Source organism: Rana temporaria, chromosome 3 (genome assembly GCF_905171775.1).
Source record: "Rana temporaria chromosome 3, aRanTem1.1, whole genome shotgun sequence".
Taxonomy (NCBI): Eukaryota; Metazoa; Chordata; class Amphibia; order Anura; family Ranidae; genus Rana; species Rana temporaria.
In genome coordinates, this window is record NC_053491.1 from 132,160,181 (window position 1) to 132,173,365 (window position 13,185).

General features: G+C 37.3%; 1 protein-coding gene across 1 annotated transcript in view; it reads left to right on the forward strand.

Moving 5' to 3' along the window:
- The window catches only part of SEMA3A (semaphorin 3A), a 294,077-nt gene that overhangs the window by 212,996 nt on the left and 67,896 nt on the right, over nucleotides 1-13,185 (forward strand). The window contains exons 8-11 of the mRNA XM_040343438.1: nucleotides 4,032-4,146; nucleotides 7,496-7,565; nucleotides 8,556-8,700; nucleotides 12,462-12,681. Coding sequence (XP_040199372.1) covers nucleotides 4,032-4,146; nucleotides 7,496-7,565; nucleotides 8,556-8,700; nucleotides 12,462-12,681 — 550 coding nt within the window. The remainder of the gene's footprint in view (nucleotides 1-4,031; nucleotides 4,147-7,495; nucleotides 7,566-8,555; nucleotides 8,701-12,461; nucleotides 12,682-13,185) is intronic.

Genomic DNA, 13,185 nt, shown 5'->3' on the forward strand with positions numbered 1-13,185 from the left:
TTTACATGATGTATACATCAATGTTGTAATAGGTAGATGAAGTTGAATCCCCAAAATGGGTAACTCCCCTATAATGCTCCTAATACCCTTTCACCATATTTTAACTTATCTTGTTGGATTATATTGAAATATACAACGAGGACTAGGGGTGAGCTTTAGGTTCGAGTCGAACATGAGTTTGACTCGAACAGTGAACAATGTGGGGTGTTCGGGCAAATTCAAAAAGCCGCGGAACACACTTTAAAAGTCTATGGGAGAAATCAAAAGTGTTAATTTCAAAGGTTAATATGCAAATTATTGTCATAAAAAGTGTTTGGGGACATGTATCAATGCACAAAAAGTTTTAAAAACTGACGTTTTTTCAGGAGCAGGGATTGTAATAATGCTTAAAGTGAAACAGTAAAAGTGAAATATTCCTTTAAATTTTGTACCTGGGGGTGTCTAAAGTATGCATGTTAAGTAGCGCATGTTTCCCGTGTTTAGAATTTTCCCTGCACAAAGTGTCATATCTGAAGGAAAAAAAAGTAACTTTTATCTGTATTGCCGGGATTCAACAATTCATTAATAGCGCAAGTAGTTTTAAATTACTTTTTTTCCTTCAAAAATGACATTTTGTGCAGGGAACCAAAATTAACCTTTAAAATTAGCATTTTTGATTTTTCATGTTCATGTCCAATAGACTTTAATGGTGTTCGCGTGTTCGAAACACATTTTTTGCCTGTTCGCATGTTCTGGCGTGAACCAAACTAGGGGGTGTTCAGCTCATTCCTAATGAGGACAAGTACTGAATGTAAAAAAACTGCTGGTGTCAGCCTAAACTTGGTATATCAAGCTGCCCTTTGAAATAATCTAAACATACAAACCTAATGTATTGTGTCTAACATTATATTATGATCGTGTTATCAGACATGTCTGCTTTTTAGACTCTAAAATATATCACTTTAATTCTTCTTTTATTTCTGCTTTTATCAATTACATAAAAAGACAGAGCAGGTTACTTTGATAAACTTGAGCTCATAAATATCATTCTTGCTCACCTTTTGTTCTCTGCTTAGGGCTTTCTCTGTGCTATAAATATTTCTAGTCTTGAGTCCCAGAGCTTTTAACCTCTGTTATCTTTGAAATATTTTAACACTAGCCAAAGTCATCCTAGAACAAACTTCTATTAAGTAAGAATTCCCAAAACTCAGGGATAAGATTACAAATCTTTAATACATACAGTGTATGCAAGAATTCAGCAAAACAAGCAAAAAAATAAGTATTTGTATATGTATTGCCATTTCGATTATGTAACGTGTAACCACAGTTTCATAATATAAATATGAATATTCCTACGTAAATTTGATACACATACAGTTGGACTGCATACCTCTGTTGGTTTTATCTTTTCACAATAATTCTGCACTATTTTTGGTGTCCTTTCTTTGTCAAATAAAATATTACAAGTAGTTGAAGGCAACAGAAGGTAGATCTCCAGGTACCTGCAGAAAACCTCAACTTATTTTGGTTGGGAAATCTGAGTTTTTTTCACCTACTTTGAATGTACCCTTTCAATCAATGGGCAAGTAAGGGTGGAAAGTGACAGGCTTTACCTCTGAAGCTTTATATCATATACAAAAAAAATGAAAGGATAGGTATGGCCAAATCTCTGTTTTTTTGGGTTTTTTTTCTGCACTTCTCTTTTAAAGTTTGATCTTTTTCAGTAAAATGGTATTTAATTTTAAGATTATATCCACAAATGTATTTTATTTGTCCTTGCCTTTATGGAATAAGTTGCATGTAGACATCTTAAGCCTAGTAAACACTAGTATTTTTTTTTATTTTTAAAACCAGCAGGTCTGAACAAAAAAACCTGACAGCTCAGGAGGAGCCGCTGTACTTACTATCCCCTGCTGTGCTATTGTATTCTGACAGGGGGACAGCCCCCTGACAGAACACTCTGGTCAGCTCTCTCAGCCATTGGCTGAGAGAGCTGATCCAAAGCCCATGAGCAGACCTTTTTTTGATCATGTCCTATCAACAGAAGACGGCTGAAAGGCTGGCTTCTGTTGAACCGGCTGCAGTACAGAAATGTTGGCTGGTTTCTATTGAGCCCACCACTGCTGCCTGGCATTTGTCCCCATGTATACTAGGCTTTAGTTAGGTTGTAACAAACCACTGTGCAAAAGGACGAGGGCAGAACTCTCAAAAGATTGCCCAAAAAATTAATGGTTAAAGTGAGTAGCTTAAAGAAATACTAAAGATATATATTTCTTTCTTTAAAATAAAAAATATGTTATATTAACTTGCTCTGTGCAATGGTATTGCACAGAGTGGTCCCTTACCTCCTCTATTGGAGTCCCCCTGGGGGCGCTGTCTACTCCTCCTTACTTTGAGTGTTCCCTCTTCAAGCTGTCTGCTACAGGGGCACCTGTGTGTCATGCTCCAGCTTCTTCCTCACAGAAGTTTGACACTGCTACCTGTGTCTCCTGTGAGACCAGGAAGTGAAGGAGCAGTGCTGCAGCTGGAACAGCGCTGGATTGGTGAGAGGAGCCAGGTAAGCGCTTAGTAGTGGGGGGTAATGGAGCATGTTTTACCTTAATGCAAAGAATGCATTAAAGTAAAACAAGTTTTGACTTTTAAACAACTTTGAAGCTGGGTTTACTGTGCAGAGCAACTCATAGCAGGGGTTCAGTGCATCCCTCTTTACCATTTCAGGTCCGATTTCTGTTCACATTTTTAGATAAATTCAGAATGGTGAAATTCATCAGAAGACCCACAGGACTCATGTGCAATTTGCTCAGCATCCATCCCAAAGCTGTGTGAACTGGCTCCATTGAGATCCGGTCACAGTCTCCTGACATGCGAATTGGATGCGGGGAAACCGGCATCAAATTTGCAATAGTGTGAACCTAGCCTAAAGAGATTTTTCTGCTGCTCATTATCCATAGGTAACACAATAACTCCTCGTCAACATAGAAACAAAACACATGCTGCACTTCTGAGTTTCTGCCTGTTGAAGGCTTATACTTTTTATAGTTTAAAGAGTAACAATTATTTGGCAACAGATTGCTGTCAACTATGTTTGCACTTTTCTCATAAAAAAAACTTTGTATTACTTTATAATAAGGGATTGAGTGCCAGATGTTCAAAGTGTTTTGGAGAAAAATACATATGTATCCTTATGCCCAATGGCATTTAAATATGTTATTCATCAAGAAGTCCTCAATAGTGAATGCTGTGATGACAAAAAAACATGAATCCATATGACCAACACATTTTGAAATCCTTTCCAAATGTGCAACAAAGTGATTTTTCTCTCCCTAGAGTCTAAACACACTAACAACATTTCATAGCAATGTACTTTATATCCAAAATAAACCTTACATTGTGGAACTGTGCTATGACCCGAGGAACAAGTTTGATGCATTTTCATATTGAAATGGTTACATTGACTGAAAGTTTTATTTCAGGTGATCATTGAGAAATATTATCAGTCAGACAAGTTAGGTGGCTGTAGGAAGGATTATTTTCCCATAGCAACAATGCATAAAGTAGCTCTGTAGAAGTGTGTGGGGGGTAGGTAAGGTTAAGCCTTACAGGTACCATATATTATTTAGCCAGGGCTCCTGTTTTTCACCCAGGCATAGCTATAGTGATTACATTTTTCTAGTTGCTACGAATCTGCTTTGCTGGACACACAAGTAATTTGAACAAGAATGTGCAGAACAGGTTTTCTTGACGTGGCCTGTTCTGTGGGCTCCTTGCTTTCTCTGAGATGGGTAGAGTGTGATCCTGCACAGCACTGGGCCATGTGACAAGAAGTTGCTGTCTTGTTCAGACAGATTTGTTTCACTAGATGTCTGGAGTTGCTAGAATAATCTAATTGCTATGGTCAACATAGTCTATTTTGACACTTTGATAAATAATATCTAATCAAGGTTTATCTGCATGGAAGCTTACTAGGAGAATGTGTTGTTTTCATTGTGCATAAAATATTTTACAGCTATCCCTAGACTTGTACAGGTCTAATCTTGTCTAATTGTTGGCAGAATGACTTTGGCGGGCACAGAAGTCTGGTTAACAAATGGACCACATTTCTAAAGGCTAGATTAATTTGCTCTGTTCCCGGTCCTAATGGAATTGATACACATTTTGATGAATTGCGTAAGTATATCAACTTGTACATTGATTTGATGTGTTTTCTACATGGATGAATTAATGAGTCAGCACTTAAAGTTTTCCATTCTAAGTAAATCACACTTTTGCTGTATGTTGATATTTAAAAAGTGTTGTAATGTTACAGCAAATCATTTTGTTTTCTTCCATATACGTTTTTATTAAGAACAGAATAATAATACACAATTTTTATATAAACAGAAGGCGATTGAACATTGTGAACATATACAGCTTTGGTGTAGCCTTACTCTCAAGAATATAGAGGAACAGAAAGAATAATAATAATACAACAAATAAAAACAAGAAAAAAAAACACAGTCATCAGGGGTCTGTAACTAGATATAAACAGGGCAGTCACGCTAATCCCAACCCATGTATAGGTAGCGCTTAGTTTAAATGTACATATATGTCTATCTGTACCTGACTTGGTAGGGAAAGGATAAGTCTTTAACGTGGTGTGGGGTTGTGTGGGGGGTCAGTTGTGGCCGTTTAGTATGGTTTAGAGAGTAGGGGTAATAGTCAATCACCTGGGCTAGTATATAAGTGGGAATGTGTATGTTGGCTAGTATCACCACGGGCAGGGGGAGTAAAAGAAAAAGAGGGCAGAGGTAGCATGGTGAGGGGGCAGAGGTAAAAGGCAAGAAATAAAGGGAAGAGGAGGGGATAAAAAGAAGGGGGTGGGGGGGGGAGGGGAGATGGAGCTCCGAGGGTAAGCAAATCCTATCATTTTAAAAATATATAAATAATTATCATAAATATCCTATTTGTCTGTACAGAACATAGCTTTGCAATTTTATTTCCTTTATAAACTCATAAACAATTTAATTTGTAATGGTTCTTACTTCCAACTTTCAAGGCAGCAGTTTGGACATAGGAACCATAATGTGTCCACTTTTACTCGTCTAATTCTTCTGCGCTGCCCTGTCACCAGCAAAGCACCAACAAAACACCCAATACTTCTTAGTATAGGTAATCAAGGGACACCTCCTTTAATCTCCTGCAATTCAGCTTCAGGTGTCTAAGCAGCGAATTGCAGAGCCCACAACCTGTCACAAGAGGGAGGTGAGATCATGGTTGGTCTTGCAAAACTATAAACTCTCAAAAAGTTGTCAGCTACATAGGGATTTTGGGGATGTCCTAGATCAGATGGCAAAGGAAGGTAACAACAGGACTCTTTTGAAAGATGACACTTTTAGTATATTGTCCAGAAAAGCTTCCAATTAACTTCACAATAGAAATCTAAGTGATTGCACATTCATGCATGCAATATTTTTTTTTTTCCGATGCACTAAATATGAAATAATGTTTTTCAAGATATCATATACATTTTTCCCATCTAATGTTTTAGGGAATCTATAAAGGATTTTGGACAATTACATTTCAAATTGTTTCTCGTTTAGAAGCTTAAAGTTTGTTTTTAATTTTTTTATTTTTCATTACTTATATAAACATTTATTTTACAAATGCACTTTTAATGCAGGATTCATCCATTACTTTTTGTATGAAAAACATGCTGGGCCTTTTAATAGGAATCACCAGCACAGTCTGCTCGCTTGTTGATTGACTTAATGCTCATACACACCACAGCTCAAAATAAAAACTGCTTTTACAGGCATTTGAGCTTTTTTTTCAGCTTGAAGAAGTGCTCTTGTGCACGTTTTTATTTAGCTTCTTCAAGCTCTTTTGAGCATAAGCGTTTTTTTTTTTTTTTTTTACACAAACACTCGTAGATAGTATTTTCTTAACCACTGTATAAGCAAAACAAAAAGCGGTAACAAACATTTGTGTGTGTTTTCAAGCTTTTTTGAGCCTTTTTAAGCTCTTTGGGGCACTATCTCCTCTTTAGAAATGTGAGTTTGGTGCTGGGGGGGGGGGGGGGTCTGTCTGTAGAAACATATGCCTAAAAAAAAACTGAAAAAGCCAAAGTGTGCATGGGCACATTGGCTAACATAGAGAGGAGCTTCTAGAGCTCAAAAGAGCTCAAAAGCCTGCAGGAGCTGCTTATTTAAGCTCCTTTGAGCTGCAGTGTGCATGAGCCCTATGTCTAGCTAAAAATCTTTACAGGTTCCTATGAGCAAGTAGAGAGATAAGGGACATCCCTTCAGTGTGTGAGAAATAGAGTTGAATTGGCTAACATAGAGGGGAGCTTCTAGAGCTCAAAAGAGCTTAAAACCCTGCAGGAGCTGCTTTGTTGAGCTCCTTTGAGCTGCAGTGTGCATGAGCCCTATGTCTAGCTAAAAATCTTTACAGGTTCCTACGAGCAAGTAGAGATATAGGAGATGTCCCTTCAGTGGTGTGTGAGAGATAGGCTGCGTACACACGATCGGTTAGACCGATGAGAACGGTCTGATGGACAGTTTTCATCGGTCCAAACCGATCTTGTGTAGGCACCATCGGTTATTTATCCATCGGTTAAAAAAAAGCCAACTTGTTTTAAATTTAACCGATGGATTCCTAACCGATAGAAAAAAAATGATCGTTTGTAGGCACGTCCATCGGTTAAAAATCCACGCATGCTCAGAATCAAGTCGACGCATGCTTGGAAGCATTGAACTTCGTTTTTTCAGCACGTTGTTGTGTTTTATGTCACCGCGTTCTGACACGATCGTTTTTTTAACCAATGGTGTGTAGGCACGACTGACCATCAGTCAGCTTCATCGGTTAACCGATGAAAACGGTCCATCAGACCATTTTCATCGGATGGACCGATCGTGTGTACAGGGCTATAGAGTTGAATCACAGTAGATCAAATGACACAGGCTATTTAGTCTATTCAGTTTTATTTCAGCTCAGTGAAAAACAGTATCCTCAAGCTCCACCTGCTGCTTGTAAGGGATGAATATGAGGTATTTACATACATTGTTCAACTGTACCTGAGCAAGCAGAATGTCATTAGTTTTTTTTTGGTTTCATATATTAATAAAATATGAAAAATTGATTTGATTCTCTTTAGAATGTACTAGGGATGGTGTACAAAAGCTTGACAATATGAGTGAGTCACATTCACAGAAGGGCACATAACAAGATAAATGTGCACTGTTGTGCTATAAAGTAGATGAGGGTAAGCCCTGGTTTACACTGGTGTGGCTTTGAATCACTCTACTTCAGCACAATTTTAAAGCTGTAGATCAGTGCGATTTGCACCTCTGATTTCATTGCACAGTAACTAATTTCTACGACATGAGTCGTGGCGATATGAACTGTTCCATTGCCGGAAATGAGGTGCGACTTGTCCTGCGATTTGTAACTGTCGCATGACAAATCGCTCCGGTGTTAATGGGGGGGGGAAACTTTTAGGATGTTTTCATGTATAATATCCACCTTTTTTCTATTATAGAGGATGTGTATTTAATGAATTCCAAAGATCCTAAGAACCCAGTCGTGTATGCTGTTTTTACAACATCAAGGTATTTACAACTACTTATTTCTATTTTATTTATTTGATTTTTAAATATTCAAATGGTGACTATCATGGAAGAAATTGAGGTGAGGTGGTGTGGCAATATTACCTGCCTTACTTTCTTACTCAACCTTACTTTAGTCCTATAACAAGCATTTTTTTATCTCATTATTCTTTTGTCCTGAGCCTGGTTCTATACACTTTTAAAGAATGGCTGTGTATTGGTGGCTGGCACCAAAAGTTTCTCCGTTCTAAGGCCTCATTCACACTTTCAAATGGGACCATTTGCAATTAGATGCAGAAGACCCAACTAGGTTTCCATGCATTTAGCTTTAGGGTGAACCCCTATTGAAAGCAATGGGAGACTGACGGCTCCTACAGCTATTCAAAACCACTCACATGTAATTTCTCATGGACCTCATTGATTCTGCTGGGTCTCCATCATCTTATCAAAACAAGCCCATTCACAGGTATAAATGGGGCCTAAACTTGTGAGTTCCAAGCATTTAGTTATCCTTAAACATGCTAATAGCTTTCCATTTAGATTTTTGAAAGCATGCTGGTGAATATTCAAAGTTCATGCAAGTGCAGTTATCTTAATATGAAATATTTAGTATAGTGATTGCTTGATATAATTCAATTGAAAAGCTGCACACTGATGATCTTCACAGGCAAAAGGGACCATCTACTGAATCATGTTGGCTAATTAAAATTTTTCCTGTGAATACATCTACAGTGTGTGGCTTTTTCTTTGGATTATACCAAATGCATGGAGGAGTCACAGACTCCAAGCCAGCGCCTGATTTTTAGCATATAAGGGGAGCACTTGGAGGGTTGGAGCATTACTTTTGACTCTACAAATTACAGTGGAGTTATGTTTCTTTAATGTTAATATTTTGCACTACAATAAAGATTGTGGAAACTGTAAATCTATGTTAATGCCTTAGATTTAATCAGATTAAAATTGTTAATGATGCTGTTCTTTCTGTATTTGTAGTAATGTATTCAAGGGTTCAGCTGTATGCCTGTACAGCTTGTCAGATATACGACGAGTGTTTCTGGGTCCATATGCTCACAGAGATGGTCCAAACTATCAGTGGGTGCCGTATCAAGGACGAGTTCCTTACCCAAGGCCAGGAACTGTAAGTTGAATTAAAACCACATTAAAATGTGCATTAATGTTTTTGTATTGTGAGATGATGAATCAAAGCTAAAGCTTATGTTTAATTTTATTTATACCTGCCTAGATGTTGGCTTTAATAAATATCAACAATATCTTGAAAAAAAAAATTCTCTTTTGCATTTGAAATATTTATGCAGGTAAAATATGAACTTGATAATTTTCCCAACAGATAGGGATGCTAGCTTGTTTGTAATGTTATTGATTTTTATTCCGTTGCTATTTAAATATTAATAATGCTCAGGTCAAGGTTAAGACAAAGATTATTGATTTTTTTCCTCTATTGTGTTTTCTAAAGAAATCTACACTTCTGGTTTGAATTTGTGTTTTATAGTAGCTGTGCTTTAAAATGTGATATAATGAATTTATGCAGTGCGTAAAGTTGATTCGTAGATGTGATCAGTTTAAAGCTGTAAAGTTATTTCAGTGGGAAAATAAAGTGTTGATATATTTATGTAGACATCAAATACTCTTTATTAAGAGATGTTAATTTTCAATTGTATGTCAATTGGGAATGGGAACAAATGTGTAAATTATATAAATGATGTTTCGCAATATGCTGTCTACCAATTGTTTACCAGTTATCTGAGTTCAGCCAATAATGTAATTCTTGACTAACTACTAAACTATTGAATACAGCTAGTTTATAGAAACTGATATTATGTTCATTTACAAAAGTGTTAATTCCTCTAAATATATAGTACCTCTCACTCTGCAAATGATATACTTATTTTCTCAATCATTAAGGTGAAGCCTAAGAAAATGATATTAAAATTAACCGCTTAAGGACTGTCTAACGCCCATATACGTCGGCAGAATGGCATGGCTGGGCACAGGCACGTACAGGTACGTCGCCTTTAAGAGCCCAGCCGTGGGTCGCGCGCATGCGACCCGGTCCAAAGTTCCGTGCCCACGGGACCCGTGGACCTGATCTCTGCTGGTGTCCCACGATCAGTCACAGGAGCTGAAGAACGGGTAGATTGCCGTTCCCTGATATAGGGAACGACGATCACTGACGTCACATGTGCAGCCCCTACAGTTACAAACACACATGAGGTCACACCTAACCCCTTCAGCGCCCCCTAGTGGTTAACTCCTAAACTGCAATTGTCATTTTCACAGTAATCAGTGCATTTTTATAGCACTTTTAGCTGTGAAAATTACAATGGTCCCAAAAATGTGTCAAAATTGTCCGATGTGTCCACCATAATGTTGCAGTCACGCTGATCGCTGATCAAAAAAAATTATTAATAAAAATGCCATTAAACTATCCCCGATTTTGAAAACGCTATACATTTTGCGCAAACCAATCGATAAACGCTTATTGCGATTTTTTTACTAAAAATAGGTAGAAGAATACGTATCGGCCTAAACTGAGAAAAAATAATGTTTTTTTTAGATCTTTTTTGGGGATATTTATTATAGCAAAAGGTAAAAAAAATTTTTTTTTTCAAAATTGTCGCTCTATTTTTGTTTATAGCACAAAAAAAAAAAACGCAGAGGTGATCAAATACCACCAAAAGAAAGCTCTATTTGTGGGAAAAAAGGACGCCAATTTTGTTTGGGAGCCACATTGCACGACCACGCAATTGTCAGTTAAAGCAACGCAGTGCCGAATCGCAAAAACTGGTCAGGTCCTTTACCTGCATAATGGTCCGGGTCTTAAGTGGTTAACAATTTAGATCATTTTCAAAAGAATGACTAGTTTAAAGATAATGCCTTAGTAGATGTAGACAGATACCACCGTTATTTGGAAATATTTAAGTACATAAATGCAAATCTCTAGATACATAATATACATTTAGAGATTGATCCCAAATTTGCAAAATATAATTTTCAGACTCTCCTGTTCATCATCTCAAAGTATGGCGAAGAAACTTAAGTCCCAACTCTAGGCAAAACATTTTTTTAAAAGGTCAGCACCTCTGTTGAGTTTATTTCTCTAGAAGTCTTGTAAGATGTGCTGTACGGATCATTTAATAACAGATGTAAGTAGTTGATGATGATGGATCAAAAGCTGCTCATAAGCTAAGGGTTCACTTTGGAAACCCTCAGAGGAATTTGGTGAAGGAAAACAAGGCTGGACTCTAGAATAGCTTGGACTTGAGAATTGATAACCTTGGTTTTGCAGCTATCTTGAGTGTGTGTGTGCCAAGCTTTTTCTTCTCCTCACTAAGTTTATATTGCTGTCTGTGTCCTCTTTGGGGATATTTTTTTACTTTCAGTCTTTATCCAAAGTAATGGCTGTAGGAACAGAAATTAAGGTAAAATGTCCCCAAGTGGGTTTAAACCTTTCTGCATTTTATGCAAATAAAAAAATGTCTAGAGTAATGCCGCGTACACACGATCGGTTTGTCTGATGAAAACGGTCTGATGGACCATTTTCATCAGACTAACCGATCGTGTGTGGGCCCCATCGGTTTTTTATCCATCGGTTAAAAAACTTGTTTTAAAATTATCTGATGGTTAACTAACCGATAGGAAAAAAACGATCGTCTGTAGGCACGTCCATCGGTTAAAAATCCACGCATGCTCACACTAAATTAGGGGACGGGAGCGCTCGTTCTGTTAAAACTAGCATTCGTTATGGAGATAGCACATTCATCATGCTGTAACACAGAAAAGCGCGAATCGTCTTTTACTAACACAAAATCAGCTAAAGCAGCCCCAAGGGTGGCGCCATTGGATTTGAACTTCCCCTCTATAGTGCCATTGTACGTGGTTTACGTGACCGCATTATAAAACGATCGTTTTTTTAACCGATGGTGTGTAGGCATGACTGATCATCAGTCAGCTTCATCGGATAACTGATGAAAAAATCCATCAGTCCGTTTTCATCGGATGGACCGATCGTGTGCACAGGGCATAAGGCTTTAAACCCTGGATGAAGGTATCGGTAATGGAAGCAATACTGCTCAGGAGAGAAAAAAATATCTCACAGTCATGAAAGCATGTATAAAAATGTATATGATATATATTTTGAATATTGGAATCAATGCACACACTTCACTGTTACTATTTTATTTCATTTTGCTATATTGTATTGAGCATGATGGGACTAAGCACAAATGTTCCAAGGAACCAAAGCAACTTTGTATGGCAAATGTATATCTTTTCAAATCTTCACAGAGAACTGAGAATGAATAAAAAAAAATTGTGATATCGGTTAGTATTTGATTGGCTGTGATAGAATGTCAAATGGAAGACTATATTTTGTAATGTATTTTATGACAAGTCTTCTGGTGTGTGCATAAACAGCACAACCTAGAGCACACAAGTAATCAGGTGGATTTGTTTAACATAATATAATCCATTTTACAGCCTTTACTTGTTTGGTGTTGGCGCATGGTGACTGGCACATGACCCCCTTAAAGACATTCTGTCTTTCTGCCTGATCATTTTACAAATAAACCCTCACCAACGCCACCGGCACAAGCGGATACTAACCTTTATTTTGGTCTCCTTTTTTTGGAGCCTTTATTAAAATAATGTTTTTTTTTTATGGTAAAAAGAAGCATGTGCAATGTTTGTGCCTAAGTGACTAATTGCCAGGTTTGAGTTTAGTCATGCGAGCATAATGCGTTATTACACTATTGGACCTGGGAACCTGCCATGTTTTTTTGTACAAATTGCTTTAGTCTCTTATGATAATCTCAAATAAAAAAAAAAATCTTTCTCTCAATAATAAACTGCTAATACATACAGCTTCTTGTATATTTTTAGTGTCCCAGCAAGACTTTTGGAGGCTTTGATTCAACAAAAGATCTCCCAGATGAAGTTATAACATTTGCTCGGAGCCATCCAGCTATGTTCAATGCAGTTTTTCCCATCAACAACCGACCCATTATAATTAAAGCAGAAGTTGATTATCAGTTTTCCCAGATCGTGGTTGACCGTGTGGAAGCAGAGGATGGCCAGTATGATGTAATGTTTATTGGAACAGGTAAACTTTATTCCATCATTTACTAGATTTATTTTCTAATGAATATTTCTGTTATGAAAAAGCATTGGGAAGTTTAGACTTCAGACTAAACAGGAAAGTCCCAGTCACTGGCAATAAATATGTATAAAAGGAATAGCTTAAATATTGGCACAGGGATGAGATCACAGTAAAAGGACGTGTGTTGGAAGGATCTGTTTCGTTCTGTGAGTGTGATATTATTGCTAAATGCCGCCATCAAAGAATGCAATTGGGTACACAGGGTCAGTTTTCAGATTCCAGTGCTGTAAATCTCCTGACTCAGTTCAAATTGATGCCTGACATAAATCAGAAGAAAACTGAATGCTGGAGTTGAGGCTTTACTTCCTAACATCTTACATCTGTGGGAAAGTCTTACAGTTAGTTCAGGGAGAGGGCATTTGTGGATTGAGAATTAAAGTGTGAAATAATTTTTGGTATGGGTGTTATGGCGTTGAGCTTTTACAATTAGTTCCTTTTCTGCTAATC